Genomic DNA, 25,301 nt, shown 5'->3' with positions numbered 1-25,301 from the left:
ATTCTGCAAGCTTGTGACGGAAATGTAAGATCTCTTACCATATTTGTAACATCAGGTTCCAAAGCAATTGTACAGGCAGGTACACCCACCTTAATACATTTGGGCAGTCTTAGTCAAATCATACCACGAACTGACGTAGATTTGTGGGGGTGTGGTTACACGAGGAATTTCAGGCATGTCTGGTTGAGCATTCACTTTAAGATAGAATGCATCTTTTGTCATTTTTGCAATTTTACGTGTCTAATACATGCATGGGCAACTTCTAACACACCAAGGACACAAAAAACCCGTGTTCCCCTTTATGACCCCTTTTAATATGAGTTTTCTTATTCTTGGATGAACTCTCTGTCTAACAGTGGAACGAATGGAGAAGTCATTGATAACACGCACACAAACTGTAGAGTCATGGAGAGAGGTTATTGAATTGTGTTCATTATGAAAAATAGAGAGAGTATTTTATTGATTTAAACCGGGCAGGGCTGGAGGGCCACTCTTCTCCAGATTTATCCCTATTCAAAGAAACCTGAACAAGCTAATCTGGAGTCATGGTCGAAATCGTGTACTGTGGCAGTTTGTAATGTATTTTATTAAGTGCTTATCGACCGTAGATAAAGTGTGTATGATTAGTGCAGTATATGTGGGTAGTATGAATTCATACCACATCTGCTGTGCTTGCTTTGGCATGTGACCCAAATGTTCATTGACCTGTGACGAACAACAACAAAAATAATTTAATCAGGTACCAAATGGAACAATTTTATTTCTGTATCATTTACACTTTGAAAAAACCAAACAGTTTATTTTATTTCACTTCTTGAGTTTTCCGGCTTCTCAGCTTTGATGGTTTCAGGAGATAGAAAGTGACCACTCGATGCACACCTGAGTATTTCTCAACTACTGTTTTTTTATACTGAGGTTTCTGGCAGACCTCTTATTTTGAGGATTGATTTTATCATTGGTTTATCATTTATCAAGTAGGCATGTCGTCGGAAGAACATGAAATTACCAAGCAGAGAGATTTAAGGGATAGTTCACCCCCAAAAAATAAGAAAATTCTGTCATGAATTACTCACTCTCAAGATGTTCAAAATCTGTATTAATTGCTTTGTTCTGATGAACACAGAGAAAGATATTTGTAAGAATGCTTGAAACCAAACAGTTCTTGACCACTATTGACTACCATTGTCATTTTTCCTATACTATGGGAGTCAATAGTGGTCAAGAACTGTTTGGTTTCAAGCATTCTTACAAATATCTTTCTCTGTGTTCATCAGAACAAAGCAAACAGTTATTGGATCCCATTAACTACCTTAGTAGGAAAGATTTCTTTATACATTTCTTTGCTCTATTGACCAAAATATTTTCTGTTGTGTTCAATAGAGCAAAGAAATGTATAAAGAAATCTTTCCTACTAAGGTAGTTAATGGGATCCAATAACTGTTTGGTTACAAGCATTCTTTCAAAAATCTTTCTCTGTATTCATCAGAACAAAGAATTTTATAAAGATTTGGAACAACTCGAAGATGAGTATATTATGACAGAATTTGTGTTTTTGGGTGAAGTGTCCCCTCAAGAGATTGAGGTTGGAACAAAATTCTGCTGAAATTCAAAATACTAGAGTTGAATAGCACCCTTCATAGAGAAATTTGGAAATGTATTAAATAAAAACAGATGCCAAAAGAAATCTCTAGTTGATGGTGTTCCTTAGATCCAGAGCTGCTGTAAACTCCTGTCGTTATTACCAGTGCTTGACTGTTGATCGTCATTTTTCAGTTGATGGCACCGAAATCTATAAGGGTGGCTGATGATGGATTTAATGCCAATATTTAGCTTTTATTAAAATTAAAAAGTGGTTTTCAATCTTATTCAAACAGCAACCCATTTTTTTGTTTTTTTTTGTTATTTACTTTTCCCACACCTGAGTAATATAAGTGTAAAACTAAACAGTAGGATCTCAAAACCAAATTTACAGGCAAAGTTCTTAATAGTAAAAAAAAAGTAAACAAATAAATGTATACAGATTTGAAACTACTTGTGGGTGAGTTAATCATGGCAGAATTAGATTTTTTGGTGAACTGTTCCTTTAATGCATTGGCATGAACTAACAATAAACAATACTTCTACAGCATTTATTAATCTTCATCTTAATCTTCATATTCATTTTAGCAATTAACACATTTTTACAATCAAAAGCTGTCAGTGTTTAAATTAGTCAATGCACCATGAACTAACATGAATAATTGTATACAATTTGCATTAACTAATGTTATTACACGGCGCGTTGGAAAGCTTGATTCTGATCGACCAGTCACAACATTTGCAGATTCGTTTTTTCCAGATAACAACCTCTCAAAACTAATATAACAAACGGTGACCCGGATGCAGCAAATTGTTTTGACAGGACTTTTCTTCTGGTGTTTTGACAAATTAAATCTTATAATAATATATATGACATTATATTACAAATGATTTATGAATTGCCTGTTCGTGACATTTGAACGTCGTTTCTTAGCTTAAAACCGAAAGTAAACGGCTTTTCCTCATGGAAGGTCTGCATTCGGTACAACTTAGTTGAAAAGCAACCAACCAAATGGATATTGTAGCCCACATTTCATAATCATATTTGACATAATCAAAAAAGGGTAACACTTTAGTATAGGGACCAATTCTTAACATTCATAAGTTGCTTATTAGCATGCATATTATTAGAATATTGGCTGTTTGTTAGTACTTATAAAGCACATTTTCTACATGACCATATTCTAAATCCCTAAATCTATCCAATACCTAACAACCATCATACTGACTATTATTAAGCACCAAATTAGGAGTTTATTGAGGCAAAAGTCATAGTTAATGGTTTGTTAATAGCTAGAATTGGACCTTAAAATGAAGTGTGACCTAAAAAACGAGGTAAATATATATAATATATATATAATATATAGAACCAGTGGCTGTACAACTTAAAAATGCTTGGGAAAAAGACTATACAAAATCTCATAAAAACTAGTCTCAACTTTAAGGATGAGAACTTGATATTTTAAAGGACCCAGTCTTTTGCTGTTTTAGAGGCTTTAATTATGTTTTTGGGGTGTTTAACAATGGATGTTAATGTTTCTTATTTAAAAAAATGCTTAATGTTTAACATATTTCAAGTATATTGTTCACCGCTGTCCTTTTTCTCTCAAAACGACTTTTCTTCTGATTTATATAAAGTCCTTCCTTCCGAAACGCTCTTATTGGTAAAGCTGACCAGGTCTGTCGTGATTGGTTCCCCTCTTAGAGTGTGTTTGTGAAGATGCCCCATCCATACCACATTAGCCAGCTTCCACTTCTCAGGCTATTGTGATTGGTTAGTCCCCTCTCAGTGCAGGTGTATTCATAAGCTTTGGCATTTCAGCAATAAACAGTAACAAATGCGTCAACTTCACTTCATCTGTTAAAAACATGCTGATCATTCGAAGTGTAACAGAGGTCAGATAGTGCATGTGCAAACCCCAATCTCGGGTAGTGATCGCAATTTTTTACTACTAGGGCGAGGGAAATGACACCGGATTGATTGGCGTCAGACCGGTTATATAAATTAGCACTAATAACAGAAGCGTTAGTTTTGCCTTGTTTTATTATCCAACTCGGGTCCAATATAAAAAGCAGATTGACCAGGAGACATTTGAAAGCAGGACTAAAAAGAACATTTCATAGAAGTGTTTTAGAGGTATGCTATGCGCACACACACACACACAACATCAGTGTATTAAACAGAACTGCTTTCACAGCCGATGTTAAAGTCATGGAAGCCGTTATTTGACCGTTGGTTATCTTAGAATGTGTCGGTCAGTAGACATCACTGTACATCTTGTCATGTGTAGAGACACACCCATGAAATCCTGTCGCAGTTTTCATTCCTTGCTCTCACCTGCTACTCCTCTGAGAACAGAGCCTGCAGTGAACACCTGCACACACACACACATACTGCGGTTATATGATGTGATGAGAGTGATGAATATGACAGATCATGAGCTTCAGTAGTGTATGAATCAGAGCGAAAAAAAGAACGAGAGGAAGAAAATATGGTACCACTCCATCCTGTACTTTGCAAACTGCAAATGTGCATGGTGAATCAGAATGAGAAAATGAGAGAGCACAGGAGATTTGAGCATACTGTCTGGGGGGAATATGTGCTCACTTATGATCATTTCCAGCCATTCGGTGTGTGTGTGTGTGTGTGTGTGTGTGTGTGTGTGTGTAAGAGAAAGAGAGAGAGAGAGAAGTGGCAGCAAATCTGTTGGCTTTTCTGTTGGTTTTGGTTTGTTTCTGTTTTTTAAGCCTTTTTTGATGATCAGGATTTAAAACTTCCTCAGTAGTTGATCTTGGCAGTAGAACCCAAAGCCATCGCTCTTTTTCTTTTCTCATGGGCTATTTAATCTGATTAATAAAACACTATGTTCTGCCAAAAAAAAGGAAATTCTGTTCTATTTAACATGGTTTATTCACTCTGTAATGTACTTTTATGGTGACCTTAAGGCAAAACACCCATTTCTCAAAAGTTTTGTAGATTTAACCATTGTTTTATTATATTTCTGGTTTTAATTCTATTAGTCAGTATTAAACTAGTGATACGTCAAACATTGACAGCAATGCTCTGCAGGGTGACTTTAGACGTCACTATGTGTGTTCATGTGTGTGTTGTGAAAGAGTAAGACTTGTCACGTGAGCGAGGTCTGTGAAACTAGTACAAAGTCCCTATCGTGATAGAAAAACTGACGTGTGTGTGCTTCTTGAGATGATCTTGTTCAGGAAATACTCATGATATGGAACCATGATTTCAGATACACAGACGGAGATGCACATCTTCCCCCATAAGCTCTCTCAGACGTTCCTCATTACGGCTGTTTGTCTAAAAGTCCTTCATTCCTCGGGCTGTTGTTCAGTGATGTGTGTAGAATGCTGCATGTCCGTCATGTTGACTAAACTCAAAAACAGACAGATTATTAGTGCGTGGCAGTAGATGCCGCTAGAAGAGAGATTGTGCCTTTTTCATGCTGTCGCTCTGGAGGTCAGGTGGCTCGCGACTGTCACTCACCCTCTCTCGCTCCCTCTGTAATTCCCTTTTCCTCCATTCCTCATTTCAAAGCCTCTGTTCCTGCCTATCCTCCTCTCATTTTTCACCTTTCTTTTACTCTTTTTTTTTTCACTGATGCACTAAAACGAATACTTGTTCCTTCCCATAAACCCCCTTCTCCTCTGCCCAGAGTATGAAGATGCAGTTTTAAGTCCCTCTCTCTCTCTCTCTCTCTCTCTCTCTCGCGCTCTTTCTCTGTCTCTCTCAGTTTATTTCATCAAGCACTCATGTCCTTCACAAACCAAATTGACATTGCTGTCCTGGAGGTGCGCGTTGTGGGTTATGTTTGTGTCTTTATGAGTGTGTGTGTGCGCGCAATGTTACTCCATGGTACATATATGCACACACTCTGCATGCTGGAGCATCGGTTAGAGCTTGGGGAGATGGAGTCTTCAATCTGAAACATCAAAAGAGATGCGAGTGTGTGTGCCTTTGCGCTTGGGAGTGCATTCGCGTTAATATATTTGAGTGTGTGTGTGTGTATGCGTACGTCAGGTGCCGGCAGCCACTGTTCGTCCCCGCAGTGAGGCTATAGCTCCACCGTTGGGATGGAGATGGCTGCGGCAGCGCGTGAGGCTGCTGCCATGGTAACACAGTATGCCAAGGAGGAGGGGGTCGAGAGCCACTGCTGTTCACTTTGTCCTCTCTTTTGTTTGCTTCATTTTTCCAGCTGTGTGTATGTGTGTTCAGGTTTGTCTATACTTGTTAGGGTCTCATTTTTTAATGTCCTTCCAAATATAGTCTAACATGAACTTTTTTATTATTTGAAAGGCTCATAAATTATATTATTTGTTTAAAGTAATGTCAACAGGTTCTGTAACTGTTGTAGGTTTAGGAGCAGGGTCTGGTAAATAATGTTAGTATGAAAACCATATCCTTATTTATATGGGTGTATATGTGAGAAGCAAATTAATAATAAACTTTGAGCTATTCAAATGACTCTCATTTATTTCCTTATTTATTCCTCCTGTTACAAACATGTTTTTGTGTGTAAACAGGGGAACAGAGGAAGTGTTCCAAGCTTTGGAGGATAACCAGGTGACCCTGTCTGTAATGAAAGCATCCCGCTTTGTCAAAGCATTTGAAAAGGAAGTTGACCACTGGGAACGCTGTCTGTCTCTTGTGCTGGAAGTCATTGAAATGATCCTCACTGTACAAAGGCAGTGGATGTATCTGGAGGTAAACACACAAACACATACACCATACATCATTTACATGGTCTGTAAAGTAACACACACTTCCTACAGTTTTACACAGTACATTATTCACCCAAAACGCTTGTCTTTTTCTTTGAAAGGTCTCGGTTACATTATCCAGGGATACTGTATATCCACACACACATCCTCAAAAACTCTCTTAACACTTCTGATCGTCCGGGGATTTTCCTTAATAAACACAACCCATAATACCACACATCTGATCAGAGAGGTTAGAGGTTTAGCAACTATGTGCTGTAGGGCACTATGTGATGTTCAAATACACTGTGAGAGCTTAGCATTGCACACATTTGCACTGCTGAGATCGGAGTCACACATCTGTTTTCTTGTCGCTGATGAGGAGAGTAAACAGTTGCTGTCAGACTGGATTTCCTGTGTGTACAAGTGTTTGTAAACACACCTGTGATGGCTCAAAACAAAGCACCAATCTGTTTTATCTTTCCTTCTGTTTTTTATGTCTTTCAGAACATATTTCAGGCAGAGGACATACGTAAGCAGTTGCCTCATGAGACGGCCGAATTTGATGATGTCAACTCCAGTTGGAAGAAGATCATGGAACACCTCAATAAGGACAAAAACGCTTTGAAAGGAACACACCACCCAGGTAATGAAGAGATGTTGCTGGATTATAGCATCTGCAAATGTTCTGACAAAGTCTTCATTGAAGCTGGTCGGTTCTCACTCAGTAGCCATATCTTGATGACACTCGTGGGCAGAAAATGTGTCTAGGTTATATTTCAATCCAAAGTCAAAAGAAGTTCAAAAGTTATTTTAAAAAGAAAAAGAAAAATGGTATTGTTTTGCATTGTGAATATATATATTTTTAATTTAAGCATAAATGTAGCAGTTTTTCCAGAGATTTTTTTTGCAATGCCGTAATATAGTAATTATTTTTTATATGAAATCTTTTCCTTTAAAGTGGACACAACACACAGAGTTTCTACCAATCGCATGTTAATCTTGAGTACCTATAAAGCAGGGGTTCTCAACCTTTTTGACCCCAAGGCCCTCTATTGTTTTAAAAAATATTCAATGACTCATAATTCTGACCCTGGATCACAAAACCTCTTTGGTAGCAAATTAACATTTGTAGTAAACCTAACATTAACTGGACAAAGTAATTCAATATTCAGTAAAATTCTGTTACATTTTAATAAGATTTTAGTTCGTAGAAGAAAAACATTCAAGTAATTTATTTTGATTATTACTTCAGGTGAAATTAGGCTCAAGTTTCAGCTAACGATCATGCACATTTTAGAGCATTGAACATTGATCTCACCAGGCGATGCCTTCACCAATTACACAACCATCTCTTTCACATTGAGTGTAACTATTTTTGTTAGGATTTTTTTGTTTTTACGATTGATTGATTGATTGTAACAATGACTCTTTTAAATTAGAGGCAATTACACGTCTCTCATGCTCTCTCTCTTTATTTCGGTTTCCTCAGGTCTTTTAGAAAAGCTCTCAGACATGAACAGTAAGTTAGAGGAGATACAGAAGTCCCTGGACATGTACCTCGAGACCAAAAGGCAGATCTTTCCCCGATTCTACTTCTTATCTAACGATGACCTGCTGGAGATCCTGGGCCAGTCACGCAATCCTGAAGCTGTGCAGCCGCACCTCAAGAAGTGCTTTGACAACATCAAGAGTCTCCGCATCAACAAGGTGCTCACACACACACGTTCACACAAGCACACCAATACCGAAGTGCAGAGTGTGTACGCATGAGTTTTAATCCATTAAAATCTGCGTAGACTGGGATCAACAGTAATAAGTGGGAAGCCAGTGGAATGATCTCAGCCGATGGAGAGTTGGTGGACTTCACTCATCCTGTTCTTCTAGAGGGGCCGGTAGAGGTGTGCTTCTTACATACAGTCCAGAAAAAAATACAATCAACAGAACATTTAGAAATGAAAATATGTGAAATAAAATACTGAAATAGTATGTGCTTTTTATATGATTTTATTAACTGTATGTTGACATGTACGTTGACTTGAATTATACCTATTGTAATGAGAAATCTTCTTGTTTGTTACAAACCCCTGAGCCTGCATATTAAACTTTGGCATGGAAATTTTTCACATAGACTTACAATGAAGAAGAGGATGTGGTGGGCTTTCTTGAGCCAGTTAGCATTCACCCGTAACAACCTGACAACCATCTAACAACCACTCTAAAAACTTGAGCCGCTTATAAAACCCAACCTTTACATTGTCAAGCACTATTGATATTTACTTTAAAATAAAATACAAATGTCAAGCACACTCTCAATCGAGCATCTTATGTGTGTGCAGGCGTGGCTGTGTGATGTAGAGCGGACCATGCGCTGTACTCTAAAGGACTGTCTGAAAAACTGTTGCATGGCTCTCAAGAAGATGGTTGGGAAAAGGGGCAAATGGGTGCGAGACTGGCCAGGACAGGTAAGTGTGTGTGATTAGGAATGTTTCTATGCCTGTATGTGCTTCCAGCAAACCCTCAGCCAAATCTCTCGTTCTTCAAGATGTTGATCACTACTAGTCAAATCCAGTGGACAACAGATGTCACCAGAGCTCTTGTGACCAACAAAGAGACGACGGATAAATCTGCTCTCAAATCACTCAAAAAGAAGCAGGTGAGAGGAAGTTAACAGTCAAAGTTAACAGTCATGAATCCAAACCACTTTCACTTCATTGTGTTTTTCTGCATTAGAAACAAATTAATCTGGCATGAAAACAAAAGAAGATATTTTGAAGAAAGTAGGGAACTGATCAGCAATTCTTCAAAATATCTTCTTTTGTGTCCTGCGGAAGAAAGAAAGTCATACAGGTTTGAAATGACAAGTGAGTAAAGATGACAAAATATGTATTAATGAATGAACTTTAACTTTAAGTTCTTACATATTCATTCGTGGCTCATGTATTTGAAGTGACTGCGGTTGTTTTTAGAAGTTTTGACCGTAAAATTGCTGCTTGACAATTGTACAGTGTGTTGTGGCATTTTGTTTGCTTTTCAATAATGATTGTGTGTGTGGTGTGTTACCCAGGTGTCAATGCTCAATCAGCTCTCTGAAGCCATACGAGGAAATTTATCCAAGATCCTACGGTTGAAGATAGTCGCCTTGGTCACCGTGGAGGTCCACGCCCGTGATGTCATCAGCAAACTGGCCAAGGCGGGATGCTCTGACGTCAACGCCTTTGACTGGCTCTGTCAACTCCGCCTATACTGGGACAAGGTTAGAGAGAAGTGGATTGAAATACAGATCTGTTAGTATACAGTGTATCGGTATTGAACTTCAATCTGTAGAACAGCAATTCCAACATTATGTGACATTTTCAGTCAAAATTTGAAATATAAATTCTCAGAGAATGTAAATATTACCAATATTTTGATTCTTTGCTAACTGATAGAGTCCAAACATCAGAAAAACATCAGTCTATGCACAAGTTTTCTATATATTTTTTTATTTGCGAGACAACATTGTAGGATTTCTCTGAATTCAAATGTGCAAACCAGAAGCAATAATACCCAACAAATGGAGAGAGATGGCTTTTCATGGACCACAAAATAGTGATTTTATTTATTTTTTATGTGTACATTTATGATAAATATAGACTGTTATGGATGTGACAACTAACCGGAGAATTGAAAACTAAGCTTTAAAAACACAGAAAATGCTTTAAAAGAGATGTCAAGGGGTATCTAAAGTAAACCACCAAATATTGACATCTGAGCTCTTTGGTGAAAGCCTATGGTACAAAGTAAATTTTTTAATCTTAATATTTGCATGGAACTGCCCAATAAACAGAATTCGAATGTGAAAGCCACATGTTTACCATCACTGTTCTGTATGTGTCTCTGGATGTAGGATGTGGATGATTGCATCATCAAACAGACCAACACACACTTCCGCTACGGCTATGAGTACCTGGGCAACTCTGGCCGTCTGGTCATCACCCCCCTCACAGACAGGTGACATATCAACAAGATATCAACACATCAGCATTCACAAAGCTTTTACAGAGGCAAATATTACCCTGGTGTAATTGTACACCTCTCACACATGCTGTAGCAGCTACAAATATAGCCCCCAGCAGAGATATAATCACAGACATGCTCATATTATTATGTGACTCACAGATTATTAGACATATCAATATCCTGTCCCGTGTGCCTGTCAACTCCTTGGTTTGACTGATGTGATCAGCGGGTCATAATGATCATTACGAGTGCTGATGCTGTTATCTGACTTCAGCCGTTACCTGAGTCATTATGAGGAAAAGAGACAGATCGTGTCATTAAACTTATCGGTCAGCATCTCACTGCTCTCATCAGCAGTGCAGAACCTGCCGCGAGGTGAACAGAGACGCATTAAGAAGCAGACCCGGATTCCGCTCCAGATGTCTCTGTGATAATATAACAAAAACCTTCTTCTGTGAGATTCCAGCTGGAAAGTGGAGTCAGGAGTTAATGGGAAATACTCTGCTGTGTGCTTTTGAAGGCAAGAGAAAATCAGTGCAGAACGTGCCTCCAGTGAAATGAAAGGAAGGATCTAATCCGGGTTTATTATGATGAGAGGGTGACATCTAAGCCCACTCAAGGACATGGGCAACATGCTTAACCCTGTGTGTGTGCATTCATTTATGGATGCGTGTGCTGTGGAAGGATCTGACTGCTGTGTGGGTCTGCTTGTGTGTATCTGTGTTTCTAACCAAAATAGATTGAACGTCACCAAATGTCTGATACAAGGTTCTTTGTTATGACATGGTTAATTTCACAATACACACAGTATATGGTACATTAGTGACCACAAATGATGTCCGGAGTGGGCATGTTAGTGTTTGTCCAATATTGACTTTTAATGACCTTCAGGTGTGTGGTGCAAAATGGACTGAACTTTTGCACATTTGGCATACGCTCTTATCCAAAGTGACATTTATTGCATTATATTATTATTGCAAGTTTATGCAATTCTTGGGATTGAACCTATGACCTAGGCATTGCTAGCGCCATGCACTAATCACTGAGCCACAGGGAAGCATAACTAAACTTATATGGAATTTATTATTAAACAAAGTTATTAAGCAAATAAACAATCTGAAAAAAATCAGATGCCTTTACACCACAAGGGCAGAAGCTTTGCTTTATAAATTCTCAACAGACACAACAAACCATACATGTTGCATATACTTTTATATACTATAATTTATTTACATCTGTATAAAAACACAAAAAGAAAGAAATTGAATTAAAGGTCATATATGTGTACGTTGCAATGTGTAACGTTTTTGTACTGTGTGCAGGTGCTATATGACTCTAACCACAGCGCTGCATCTACATCGGGGTGGTTCTCCTAAAGGTCCCGCTGGCACTGGAAAAACAGAAACAGTGAAAGATCTGGGCAAAGCTCTGGGCATGTATGTGATAGTGGTCAACTGCTCAGAAGGTCTGGACTTCAAATCTATGGGCCGCATGTACTCCGGTCTTGCTCAGGTATCAGATCAGGACATGTGATAACCATGTATGTATATCTACAATCCACGTTGTTTGAATGTGCACTTTTTTCTTTTTCTAGACTGGTGCATGGGGTTGTTTTGATGAGTTTAACCGTATAAACATTGAGGTGCTGTCCGTGGTGGCCCAGCAGATTCTGTCCATCCTGTCTGCTCTTTCTGCTGGGGTCAACAAATTCATCTTTGAAGGAAAGCAGATCAGCTTAGTATGGTCTTGTGGAATCTTCATCACCATGAACCCAGGTACTGGGATGGGATATGTTCTAGTTGTGTTTCTTACATTCCCCTGTAAGACTGTTGAATATCTTATTGTTTTTCTCTGTTTGGGGTTCTCCGTCCATTCCTCTCATATGTATTATGTGCACTTGTTTCGTAGGCTATGCTGGCCGCACTGAGTTGCCTGATAATCTGAAGTCTATGTTTCGGCCGATCTCTATGGTGGTGCCAGATTCCACCCTCATAGCCGAGATTACTCTCTTTGCAGAGGGTTTTAGTAATTGCAAGGTACACACACACACAATTGATCTCAGCCTCCTTTCTAACTCTTAATATTTAGTGTGAACATTTTAATTCAGTACAGTACAAGACTTGACACAACGTGATTATTGCCAGTTCAATCATTTCAAACGAAAAAGAAAAGTGTGATTTTCCACTCCTTTTTGACAATTTAAAGAACTCCAGAGAATTGTGAAGCTAAAAATGTTTCCATGTCTGATAAACTTGCTTTATGCGCTGCGCAGCTTTATCAGACTTCAAACTACCGCAAGAGCAACTCAAAACCCTATGGGGAGGTCTCAAAGCGTGTTACATTTCTGATGTCATGGCCATGGCCAATCAGTCTGCAGTGCCGCATTAAAACAAACACATTTTCTCTTCATGGGGCACATAAAAGCGTCAATGAGCAATGAGCAAGTTAAAAATAGGCAGTAGTGCCTATATTAGCGGTCAAGTTTTTTAACACACTCGCTCGCATTGTCATGACTAAGAGAAGTCCTCCTCAGGCCAAAGGTATTAGCCCAAGAGCAGGTCAGACTGCTGGCACATCAGATGTTTCTTTTGTTATTTTGTATGTGACAGGTTAAATGCTGTTCTTGTCTGTTTTTTGCAATGATTTCGGTTGAGTAGACGTGCATAATGATCTGTTGGGATTGATTGTCCACTGATTCGCTTTAACTCTATCGTTACAATATTGTTATATGTATACATTTTATAGGGCCCAATTTACTAAACAGGGCAAAAAAGGCGCAATTAAAAAAAATCACAGATGGGAGTGGAAATTTCTGTGGCTGATTTACTAACAAGGGGCACATCAAGAACACAGCGCAATATCTCATTCCCCTAATCACCAACGCAATCTACTAAAAGCAGCGGAAATTAGCGCAGGGTTTAAGACATGCTTTTTTGTCAAATACCAGTACAATGATGAGCGCAAACCGTAGTAAATTGGATTGCGTGATACTCCCATAAAGTTTGCATCTACAAATGCCTATGCAATAAGGTCAGTCGCAGTAACAGCTGTGTCCACGCCTTTTCCACGCTAATTTCTCTGATAAATACCAATGTTGTGATGTGTGTAACATTTACTATAGATTCCATTTCAATATGAAAAAAACCCCAGTGATAAATCAATTGTATGATATTATGTATATAATAAGACGGAAAATATCTGCTAATATGTAAAACTAGTAGCATACTAGTAGAGTGGTGGGATATCATGGGGGTACAAGGCTAGGGAGAAACCAACGCAGAAACAGAGATCGCGTCACTGAAAGAGTGTAAATACTTGGTGCATTCAAAATATAGAAAATATAGTGGAGATAGGGGAGCGGGACCAGCAAAGAACCTTTGAGACGGGAAGCTCAGTGTATGCAGCTGAATTATAAAGAACTAATGTGAAAAAAGGTGGGAGAGCAGGTTATTATAGGATATTTGATTCTATTGAAGATGGAGACTCATTTCAGTTGGGCAGCACAGATGAACTGGCTCCCTCACGCACACACACTAAGACACTCCAGGGGGCTGATCCTGCCATCGGATTACCTCCAACGCGCAGCAGGCATGTCAATTGTGCGCTTCTGCACGAGTGTGCGTGCGAGGCACCCTGACCAGATCAACGGCACAACACGTAACGCCAACCCCTTCAAACACAAACTCCACAAACCCATGGGGATTACCAAATCTCTCAAGTTTCCACTGGCTGCTTCCACAATCTTCTCCCTGCGAGCACGCTCCAAACGTGAAGCCTCATTTGTTGATGCTGTACACAGACCCGGCGGGCTGGCAGACGTACGGGCACAGGGAATTGGACTCAGAATTACAAATAATGGACTTGAGATTAAGAGAGCTGGGAAGGGAACCAGGACCAGCCCCAGCCAAGCACAGAATGTCAATGGCAGATTTGATTGTCCCCGCATAGTCGGCCCTCTTCCAAACACCGCTCTGCACAGTCAATACAGCAGAATCATCATGTGCTGCCGAGGGAGAACTATTACCTTCACAAATGAAAGGAAATAGACATATCAATGCTGGGCCATGTCGGAGAGAGGGAGAGAGTATTGCTCTGATGCATTGGAGTGTGCAGGACTTAGAGTTATGAGCCATAACTGACAGCAAGATGACCAGCCCCTGTGAGCCCATAGTCTGCTCAGCCTAGCGTGACGTTTGGCGCGTGTTTCTGCTTGTGGGTTTGCATGAGCGCTGATGTCTATGTAAGACTTTTATGGTGTAGAGGGAGCTGACATGGTCACCCTGACTCACACACTTTAAACATCTTGTTATCAGGGTGATATAAGAAGTTTGTTACTTTACTATGACCGCACCACTTACAAACTCATTCAAATATCACTATACATGTTGTTTTTAAGAAATCACTTATGCTCCCGTTTTGACTTATAGACTTGGTCGGCATAGCTGGGAACGCCCAGAAAACGTAATATCCGTTTGTGCTGTGGGGGAAAGCAATCCATTACAATCAATGAATGTAGACCTTGATCTTTGCTCTTTGTAATGATTATGACTGAATTTTATTTGGTGCAAAAGGTTGCAAATGGTGTGTACCGAATCTCTAATCAGTTAAGAAAACCTTGATCTGAAGTTTTATATATTGTTGAAAAACCAAACCGGTGTAGTGCACCGCAACCCAGGGACTTCTAAAGCGGTTAACGTGAAAAAAACACTTATTCATTCAGTGATTCTGGGATTTGGTAAATTGTACCCAGAGTTTGGGGAAAGTTTGTGTGACTGATTATTATCTTATTATTCTGATTATTATCTTTCGTACAGTTATTTTTGTAGTTATAACCATAAGAAAGCTAAATCATAAAATAATGCGAAATGTAAATGCTTATATGGCTCTTACTTGCAATACTGAACTGTTATTAGATTAAAATAACCCTTACACATAATTTTGTCCTCCCCATAGACGTCCATCATAAGGAAGCAGCTTTATGGCTTAATATCGAAACAACGACCATGTAGAACAAATATATTTCTTTACCACTGATATCAAACATCAACATAATAACATATATTTTTATGTTTTTAGTTTATCGCTGCCTTGAGCCATGTTAAGCTGTTTCCTTATAATGGACTTCTATGTGGGAAAACGTTGCGAGCTACAGTCAAAACTGTGCTTAAACTGTTTTCAATTCACATGCTAAGACATACTAGTATTTTATACCATAGCTTTATTGAACATGAGATAAAAATATAGACTGTTGAACGACCCTGGAAACTGATATTACAGTTGTCGCCTAACTGGTGAAATGACACCTCTGGCCATTAGGTTTGGCTCATTTCTTTAATCACAGACACTGTACGGAACCTCCGACCCAATACGGCTCGGTTTTCTATCTTTCTTGCTATGTTGAATGGGCAAGGCTGATATTATGTGGACAAAACTGTCTACACCATGCATTTCCTATGAGGGGGAAAGGACAGTTTCCCATACTGTTAATATGCCCGGAAATTCTGACTCTGGCGTCCCAAACGCTCACCTGCGCCATCTTGTGCAACTAGTGAATACTATTCTATATAAAGATGGTTACTGGTATGCAGCTCACAAGATTTTGAAACACAGCCATAATCTTTCCCTTTAACAATGATCATCAGCTGTCACATAGATACCTCTCACCTGTCATTGCCTGTCTTCTGTTTTTCCTCTGTTTTGTCTTTCTCAAGGTTGTTTACCCGAACTCTTTTGATTTCTCAACTTATGTTCACAGAGAAAAAAAGTATGCAATAAACATTATTGAATTTGTACGTTCCCTCCCCCTCACCCCTCCTCTTGAATGTTTCTCTACCTGACTGCCTGACAGAAAAGTGACTGTTATATCTCCTCTCATGGTTTCTAGGTCACATTTCATATTTCCATAAAAGATTCTTGCGACATGAAATGAAAACCGTTTAGACACTATTTACATCCGCTATATACATTGCTGGATTTGTTGCGCCCAATATTCCAAAGAAAATGTTTGAAGTATAATTACTTTCATCACCTAGGACTGCCTTTGACTTTCCCCTTTATATTGTATGATATCAACTACATAGTGTAGGTTGTATCTAATGTTAACCAATTGGCAAACCCGTAGCTATTATACAAAAGTTGAATGTTCTGGCCTATGAATAAAACCATAATTTATTGAAAGTAAGCTGTAAAACTGTCAAAGGATAAAAACATGTCTCAATCTACATATTTATCACTGAACGATGCTTTCACTTGGAAATGTGTTATGGTAATTATGTGTTTTAAGATAATAAAGTTACTTGATGATCTCTCTTTCAGGTGTTGGCTAGGAAGGTCTTCACTCTGTATTCTCTGGCAGTGCAGCAGTTGTCTAAACAGGACCACTATGACTTCGGTCTGCGAGCTCTCACCTCTCTACTACGCTATGCTGGAAAGAAGCGCAGAGTTTGTCCAGACATTGCTGATGAAGAGGTCTTACACACATCCACACACACAGACAGTTGCTTTTTCTGCACAGGTGTGACTTGTAGCATCTGGTACACACATCTCAAAGACATCCCACTTACATGCACAATATGAATACATATTGGTGTATGTTTGGTTTGTGTGTATTTCAATGTCTGTTTGCACGTGTGTAGTCAGTGATGAAAACAGCAGTAATACTGACTGAGATGGGTCACTAAGGCATGCTTCTCTGGCTTTAATAAAAAATTGATCAATGGGGACAAAATCTTAAAAGGGAAGTTGAAAAGGACTCATAAACCCCACATGAGTGCTCGTCGCCCCCATCCCTCTTATCTGACTATGCAAAAGGTGCACCATGTTTATTTAAAGGTCTATTAATGGTATGTGTGTTGAAGTAAATGTCATTCGGAAATGGGAAGGCTACTGCTTTTGATGACAGAAGAGCTGGAGGGGCTGTTTTCAGATGTATCTTCGACCGCTTTTGTGGTTTCTGTCAATTAAGGTTGACATTTGGTCAAGCGAAACTGCTCTATTTAGCTTTAAAGATCGACTCCCGTACTGAGCTAATTTAACAATGTTTTTTTTTTCTTTCCCTTTGACTTCAGATTCTGCTGATGTCTATGAAAGACATGAACATTGCCAAGCTGACCACCATCGATCTGCCACTGTTTAATGGGATCATCCAGGATCTTTTCCCTGCTGTGGAGACGCCTACTATTGACTATGGAAAGGTAGTACTGTTTGTCCCAGCCTGCATCTGGGCTCATACAAGACTGAATCTATGTGTATTTGTGTATGCTCTGACTCATAGCTATTAAAAGCATATTCTGGTGTTTACCCTCATCCTATTTTCTCAGAGAGCAGCTCTCACACAGGATTCAGAGGCTTTCTTTCACTGAAACCCATTTCAAAAGATCCATTAAACCCAGGGGATATTTGCCTGCCTGTCTGTACACAACAGTTTTGCGTTTACCCTGTCCACTTCTTTGTTGCAGATGAAGACCACTGCAAAGGTGTTAGTGGTAGTTTAGAATATCTGTACAAGCAACCTAAAAATGTTTTTTAAAGCACAGAAAAACTGATCTGTGTTGCAGAGGTCCCTGTATGCGGTTACTTTACTCTTAAGGATGAAGTGTGTTTAGTCAATAGCATCCCCAAACAGGAATGAACATGTTGGGCTGCATAGGAACCAATGTGTCCCACAGAGCCACAGTGTTTACATTTTTGTCAACCTCTGAGTGACTAAAATCTATGTACATAAAAAATTTGGTATAAACCTAAACACATTTAAAAGGGATGGTTTACCAAAGAGTAAAACTTCTGTCATGAAATACTCACCCTCATGTTGTTTCACAAACCTTTGTTCATCTCCAGAACACAAATGATGTTGTTTTTTATTAAGTCTGAGAGCTTTCTGACCCCCAATAGACAGCAACACAACTACCACTCTCAAGGTTCGTCAAGTTAGTAAAGACGTTGCAAAAATAGTCTATGTGACTGGTTCAACATTTATATAATGAAGCAACGAGATTACTTTTTGTGCTTACGTCTGTATTTAACAATTTTCTCTCATTCATATCAGTCTCCAACGTGCATTCAAGAGAGCACCACAACATATGTGCACAAAAAGTATTCTTGTCGTTTCATAAGAATTAAGATTGAACCATTGTAGTCCTATGGACGATTTTATGATGTCTTTACTTACTTTTCTGCTGCTTTTCAATCTTTTTTTTTATTCTTTTCATTCTTTGGTGAACCTTAAAACCTTTAAAGTGATATTTCACACAAATACAATTATGTCATCATTAACTCACCCTCAGATGGTTTCAAACTGTTATAAATTTCTTTGTTCTGTTTAACACAAAAATTTTTTCGAAGAATGTTAGCAATTTTCAGTGCTGGGAGATTATCTACTACCATAGTAGAAAATAAATATAGTATTTTTTTTTCTGTTGAACACCTAATGAGATATTTTGAAGAATTTAGGAAAAAAACAGTACTGGGGCACCTTTGACTAATATTTGATTTGTCCTACTTTGGTAGTCAATGATGTCCCAGAACTGAAAATTGCTTAAATTCTTCCAAATATCTTTCTCTGTGTTTATCAGAACAAAGTCATTTATATGAAATTACATGAGGGTAAGTAAATGATGGGTGATCTATGCCTTTAACACGTATTTTAGTACCTGTAAACAATACGCTTTTTATACCTTAACATTTACAATTCTTCATTTAGCAGATGCTTTTATCCAAAGCGACCTTGAGGTGGTATACCCAAAAATGGGTATCATTTACTCACTCTCACGTTATTTGAAACATGTTTGACTTTTTATTCTTCTGCAGAACAGAAAAGAAGATATTTAGAAGAATTTTGTTAACTGGCACACATTCACTTGCTTCAATTTGTTTTCTGTCCACACAATAGAAGAGAATAGGTGCTGGCAATATTCGGATAACAATATTCTTTAAAATCTTTTTAAAAGTCATACAGGTTTGAAATGACAAAAGGGTCAGTAAATGATAACAGAACTTTTATTTGGGGGTTTTAAGTACCTTTAAACTGTTTAAATAAAGCGTCCGGTGTAGACCCGGTGGTCTAGGAAGCACACAGAAATATATCACAATTTGTATGACAAGCATAATAATTGTTAAATCCCTAAAACAGATCAATAACTGCCATAATCTCAATATTTTTTTAGGCATTCAATCATCCGTCATGTGAAAGATTATTTGATTATTAACATAAAGTGTTTTGAAAAGAAGTGATTTACACCTCAATTCTTGAATACATATGAGAAACTGTCTGAAAGAAAAATGTTTTGTTTATGGTATGGAGATGAAAAGCAGAGTCCTGAACATCCACACAGCTGCTTCCTGCTCCATCTGCAGAGTAAGAGTTAGAGGGACAGAAATCAAGCAACGGCACGCACAGATACACACACACGCTTACACAAAGGAGTGTATTTCAGCTACCCTGCCTCCGCTCATGCACATTGTACAGGGTTTTTATAGCTGTTTTATATCACCCATCAAGGATCTTCCTCTCTATCTTACTCCAGCACAAACGCTTTAGAACTGCTTCCTTCATTCCTCCTCTCCATCTGTTTAACGAGTGGAGAGAGATCTAAAACAGGGAGATTAAATTAACCTGAGAGTTTTAGCACAGTTGCTTAAGTGCCTTCAGAGCACTTCTGTTTGGTGCAACTTTACTCAAGGGTGCAGTATGAAGCAGGGGTTTATTAAGATGGGCCTCCCACCTTTTGCCAGTTCATTTGTCTTTAGTGCCTCAATGGGATTTGTCTAATGCAAAGGGCTGTTTTTCCATCTTAGAATTTGTGTAACGCTTGGAACCAATTAGCACTTGTTTGTTATAAAAGGAAGTTTCTTTTACATTTTCGTTCTCTTTTTCTTTAGATAAAAGAGGCTATAGAAACAGAACTTCATCAGAGCGGTCTCCAGGTGACCCGCTTCACAATGGCTAAAGTAATTCAACTGTTTGAGACCAAAAATTCCAGACACTCCACCATGATCGTGGGAAAGACGGGCAGTGGCAAGACGGTCACGTGGAGAACCCTCCAGAACGCCCTCAGCAACCTACACCACAAAGGAGAGCCAGGATTCAATCTAATACGTGTAAGGCTCTTGGTCTGGTTCCTTCCGTTGTTCTCTTGCTGTTTCATCTTGGCGTGCTATAGGCTATAGATTAACAGTTTATCACAAGGTTCCTGAAGAACGTTCAGTTTGAGGACTAAATTCCCGTTTACATCATGAAAATGGAAACGTTGTTTTCTCTACGTTTTTGAAAAGTTTAGCATACAGACGACAGCTTTGTCAATACAGCCCGCAAGCTTGCAGGTGCAGCCATCAAAGACATTGCCAATGCCATGATTATAAGTGCACATCTTTTGTTAGTTGTGTGAAAGCATTTGGACGTGTCATACATTGTTTCTTGCTACTACAATTTCTGTTTAAATACACTTGAGCTGCAATAACAACACTTAATGTTGCAGTTTTTCCACAGGATCACCTGTATATCATTGCATTTACTGCCCTCAGCTCTTTTACGATAAAAAAAATAGTGTGCAAGCCAAGCTCAGCACTTCATTCCTTGGAGCAGAGCATATAAGTAACTTAACATGATAACAAACCAGCCCGTTAGCTTCATCGAAATGAGCATCCTCCATACGCGAGTAGTTTCGAGGGCAAAGATCATGCCTCTGAAACAAATGTCTCTGCAGCAGCTGTTCTAAAGCATAAGAGGATACGCCAGGCTTCCATCCCTCATTAGCATGAAAATGAACCGCCGCTAGCGGCCACGCTAACTCAGTGCCTGATACTCTTACTGCCAAGACAACAGAGTTTCCCTTAAACACCCTTCATTGTTTAGAGCATGTGAAAACAAGGACTTAACAGTCATCGAAATACCCTCGATACACTCGGCTCGTGGGTGTTTTGAAAATGATGACATAGTCGAGGTGGCAGCTAACACTAATTGCAGAGTGCTTATTATCTCAGTCTTGTCACACTTGGTTTGGCTGCGGCTAAAGGAGCGCCCGTTCACGACTGTGCTTTTAACAAAGACATGTTTTTATTCAATTGGCTGAGACTCTTCATCTAAATCTGCGTTTAACGCTCATGTTTTTTCGGATCTTTTGTTGTTTTACTCCTTTGAAATGTCTTTATTCTTTTAAACCCCCGTCCCATTCATTATTACACTGTGGAAAAAATAGAAAAGTATGGTGGGCGATACAGGAGTTTTGTCTTTAATGGTTTTTCTTGAACGTGTGCTTTGTATGTGTGGAGTTTCAGGTGAGATGTGACACACTGCTCTTATACTACTTTGTTAGTGTTTGTCAAAATCTGATGTTTACCTATAAGCTAGATTCGCCCCTTCTGATTTTTTGTAATTAATTTATGGACATTTATAAACAAAAATAAATCAAATTAAAGAAAAGAGTCTCTGCTTTCAAACACAAGAAACTGTGTTCTTCTATATTCATTTCTTCTTTTATCACCCCTTAGATGTGGGAAGGTTTCTTCAAAATTCACATTGATTTAACAGCTGAGATAATTAAAACATTTTGGTCAAAGACTCCACCCAGATTACAATCAATCATATATTCTGGATGGGCAGATACTGCCTATAAAAATAGTTCACTGCGTACAATATTTTTAAATTTTTCTGTGATTAAATTGTCAGATAATTTTATACAACATAATGCAAATAAGACGTATTTCATTTTTTTATCATTTTAATTGTCAGCTTTTTGGAGGGGTCCAAGAAAAATCAGGGGGGCAGTGTCCCCCCCTAACACCCTCAGACCCGGCCCTGGTGTGTATCTTAGTGTTAGTGCCTGCACAAGAGTTTGTGTGTTTGTGTGTGTGATGGTATGCATCTCAAAGTGTTTTTGCTTGTGTAATTCCTTACAGTTCTGTTGTCCATCTTGTTCCCGCTGCTCAAACTGCATCCTCCACCTCTCGATGTCTGTCTCCTCTTTCATACCTGGCTCAAAATCTCTCTCTTTGCATATCTATTTCTGGTGTCTATCTCTATCCCTCCATGCAAACATAACCTCCCCCTGTTTCCTCATTACCTTCGCTCCGTATAACAGCGTACACTTCTGAGTCTCCTGTGCATCAGCATCTAACCACTGATTTCAACTCTCTTTGATTCCTGTTCCTCAGTTGATTAATTCCATCTCAACCAGCTTTGAACTCTGACATTTGATCTCTGCTTATGACCTTTTAGGAGTTTCCCCTGAATCCCAAGGCAGTCAGTCTGGGTGAGCTGTACGGAGAATACAACCTTGGCACCAACGAGTGGACAGACGGCATCCTCTCTTGCCTTATGAGGGTGGCCTGTGCAGGTACTGACCATACTGACCCAAATGGACCTACTTTACACAATTAACACTTAATCCGTGTTTTATTGTGAATGATTCGCGGGCCATTTATTTTTGAAAAAACAATTGTGAATATAATCTTTCAGTAAAATTAGAAGATTTAGAAGAAGTTATTTAATTGTAAGCATGTTCCACCTCTAAAACATCACTTGTGTAGGGGATTCAAGGAGGAAGAGTAGTATTTAAACACTATTCTTCACCAAATATGTAAGAATTATCATGAGCTTTGATCACAATTATAAGTAATATATTCTCCCCCACCCTTTGTAAGGGAAAGAAATATCAGCCCAAATTGGGATGAATTCCATTGATTATGATCAATTATTCTTATCTGGATCAAAGTTCATGATTTGGGGAAATCACTTAGCATTACGAGCAGGTAGCAAGAATCTGCATATTTAGGGACTCCGGATTATGAGAATGAATTACAAACAACATCACGTGTGAAATAAAACAGGACCTTATTACCTAGACTAGACACATACTAATTTAAAATACACACACGTACAGTTTAGCATTGGAAGAAGGTTAAAGTTGAAGCAGAGAGAAGAACAGAGCATGAATTTATGGCAGTATATGATATTCAGAAGATCAATAGCCTGAACTAAACATCAGTTTCTTTTTGTAAAGCACCTATGTTAAAAGGATTATTGATGCCCTATGCATCCATTACTAAGACTTAGTATGATACTTGAATGTCTTGTCCATCAAAAGAAAGAAAGTGTCCTGATGCACTTTGTTGAAGCTGGCACAAACTTAGTGCTCAAAGGTGAGATCGTCTTCTAGTCCATCTTTTAGAGATGCAAAACGCGAGAGGAGAGAAAAGAAAAAGCCCCGCGAACCGAAACCCCCCCAAAAACCGACTAAGAGACTCTTTCGGTGGTCTCTGTTAAACTGTAAGCATGTAACATCCTACAGACATGACTGACCCAATCAGGGGATAGTAACTTTGGAGGTTGCTAAAGCTGAGTTACAGCTTTCCTGTAGCTCAGTGGTAAGAGCATTGCGTTAACAATGGAAGGTTGTGGGTTTGATGCCAGGGGTTTGCAAATACCTGTGTAAAATGTATAGGATAAAGCAATGTAAGTCGCTTTGGATAAAAGCGTCTGCCAAATGCCTAAATGTAATGTTAATGTAAATGTAGGGAAAGTTAATTGTCTTTGATTTCCAACATGGTGTTTTGCATGTGGAAACTGATTGGATGTTCACTAAGAAAACTTCTAAGAGTTTGATAAAACTAATATAAAAGTACCAAAACACAACAAACAATAACATTATGGAAATCACAAATGCATCTCATAGACACCAAACATGATCTAAATATCATCTTGGTTAAATGAGTTACTACAAAGCTAATAATTCTAGTAGTTTTACATACATTCATGGATAGTTATGAGTAATGTTTAAAAAAGACACAACAACAAGAACATAAATTCATGGAAAGGTTATAATGAATATATGTACATTTCCATATCAATGTATTTAGGGTTGTATGTCTGTCCCCAAAGTGAGTGAAGAGATTTTGAATCCCTACATTCCATTCGGTCGTAAAATACTCTTATCTTGATGTTTGGTGTGGGTTGCTATGTTCCTAGCTGCAGATTGGGGGTAGACCCCTGGCGACTGGCTTGCTAGTTGGGTGAGGGGTGTTGTTGTTATATTTAAGAAATAAAACTAGTAATTGCGTGTCTGATCGGTCTCAGGCACTACACTTGCGTTTCTGTTTTTGTTTTTCTTGTTAAATGTCCTGTTGTCTAACAGAAGTAAAATGCATTGTGAGCACCATGCCATGTTGATTTTACAGCCTGTGTTTAGAAATGCTAAGCTGCCAGCTGCTATCATCTGCTGATGACAGGTGTTTTGTAACTTCAGCTGAACCACTAACAGACACAGAGGAAGGATAATGAGAAACTGAATCCCGATGTGACGAGAGAGAATTAAAACAGAAGCACAGAACAAGTTTGAGGGGACGGAATAGTTTGCATCCAGCCTGGTCTCTACACACATTTACATTTACATTTAGACATTTAGCAGACGCTTTTATCCAAAGCGACTGACATCCTCTTGATTTTCTGTGATACTTAAGATGGCTGAGACTTGGAGTTCCAATAATAAGAGATTGTGTCTTATTCTGGAGCAGTGTGTGTGTGCTCATGTGAATGTGTATCTATTATATGCTCTTGCCTAGATTCCAATACTCACAGGCGCTGAATGTGATGGCCTTGTGGCCTACATTAGTTCTCCCTAAAGCCTGAGCATGTATCATGAACCCGGACTGAATAAATCTCTCTCTCTTTCTTTCCTCTACAGCCACACACTGTTGCTTCCGCTGACATATATACAGACATGGAAAACATTTAGAGAGCACTTTCATTCTGTGAACTAGTGACAACATTCTCCCAAATTCCAAGTATAAATGTATTATATTTGCAGAAAATTGAAAAGGGGAAATATCTTCAAGACTTCAAAGAAAATAAGTTCTTATTCATTTTAAAAGGTCCAGTTTATGAAATTTAGCAGCATCCAACTGTGAGATTGCGAATTGGATCCAATGGCTCACTCCACCGCTGGCTTTCGAAGCACTATGGTCGCTGACGTAGGACTCAGATGTTGTCTTGTTTTCGCTTCTTTGCCGAA

General features: G+C 38.8%; 1 protein-coding gene across 3 annotated transcripts in view; it reads left to right on the top strand.

Annotated features, from left to right (window-relative positions):
- dnah2 (dynein, axonemal, heavy chain 2) overlaps nucleotides 1-25,301 on the top strand; it is a 164,274-nt gene that overhangs the window by 92,851 nt on the left and 46,122 nt on the right. For all 3 annotated transcript variants that reach the window (XM_056746055.1, XM_056746045.1, XM_056746036.1), the window contains 15 exons: nucleotides 6,121-6,301; nucleotides 6,805-6,943; nucleotides 7,790-8,007; nucleotides 8,097-8,198; nucleotides 8,637-8,762; nucleotides 8,843-8,953; nucleotides 9,365-9,553; nucleotides 10,187-10,290; nucleotides 11,622-11,811; nucleotides 11,894-12,074; nucleotides 12,208-12,335; nucleotides 16,615-16,767; nucleotides 17,367-17,492; nucleotides 20,176-20,394; nucleotides 22,511-22,628. In XM_056746055.1, coding sequence (XP_056602033.1) covers nucleotides 6,121-6,301; nucleotides 6,805-6,943; nucleotides 7,790-8,007; nucleotides 8,097-8,198; nucleotides 8,637-8,762; nucleotides 8,843-8,953; nucleotides 9,365-9,553; nucleotides 10,187-10,290; nucleotides 11,622-11,811; nucleotides 11,894-12,074; nucleotides 12,208-12,335; nucleotides 16,615-16,767; nucleotides 17,367-17,492; nucleotides 20,176-20,394; nucleotides 22,511-22,628 — 2,285 coding nt within the window. The remainder of the gene's footprint in view (nucleotides 1-6,120; nucleotides 6,302-6,804; nucleotides 6,944-7,789; nucleotides 8,008-8,096; nucleotides 8,199-8,636; nucleotides 8,763-8,842; nucleotides 8,954-9,364; nucleotides 9,554-10,186; nucleotides 10,291-11,621; nucleotides 11,812-11,893; nucleotides 12,075-12,207; nucleotides 12,336-16,614; nucleotides 16,768-17,366; nucleotides 17,493-20,175; nucleotides 20,395-22,510; nucleotides 22,629-25,301) is intronic.

The sequence above is a fragment of the Triplophysa dalaica genome, chromosome 1 (genome assembly GCF_015846415.1).
Source record: "Triplophysa dalaica isolate WHDGS20190420 chromosome 1, ASM1584641v1, whole genome shotgun sequence".
Classification (NCBI taxonomy): Eukaryota; Metazoa; Chordata; class Actinopteri; order Cypriniformes; family Nemacheilidae; genus Triplophysa; species Triplophysa dalaica.
Note: the sequence above shows the minus strand (reverse complement) of the source record. Positions and strands in the feature narration are given on the sequence as shown.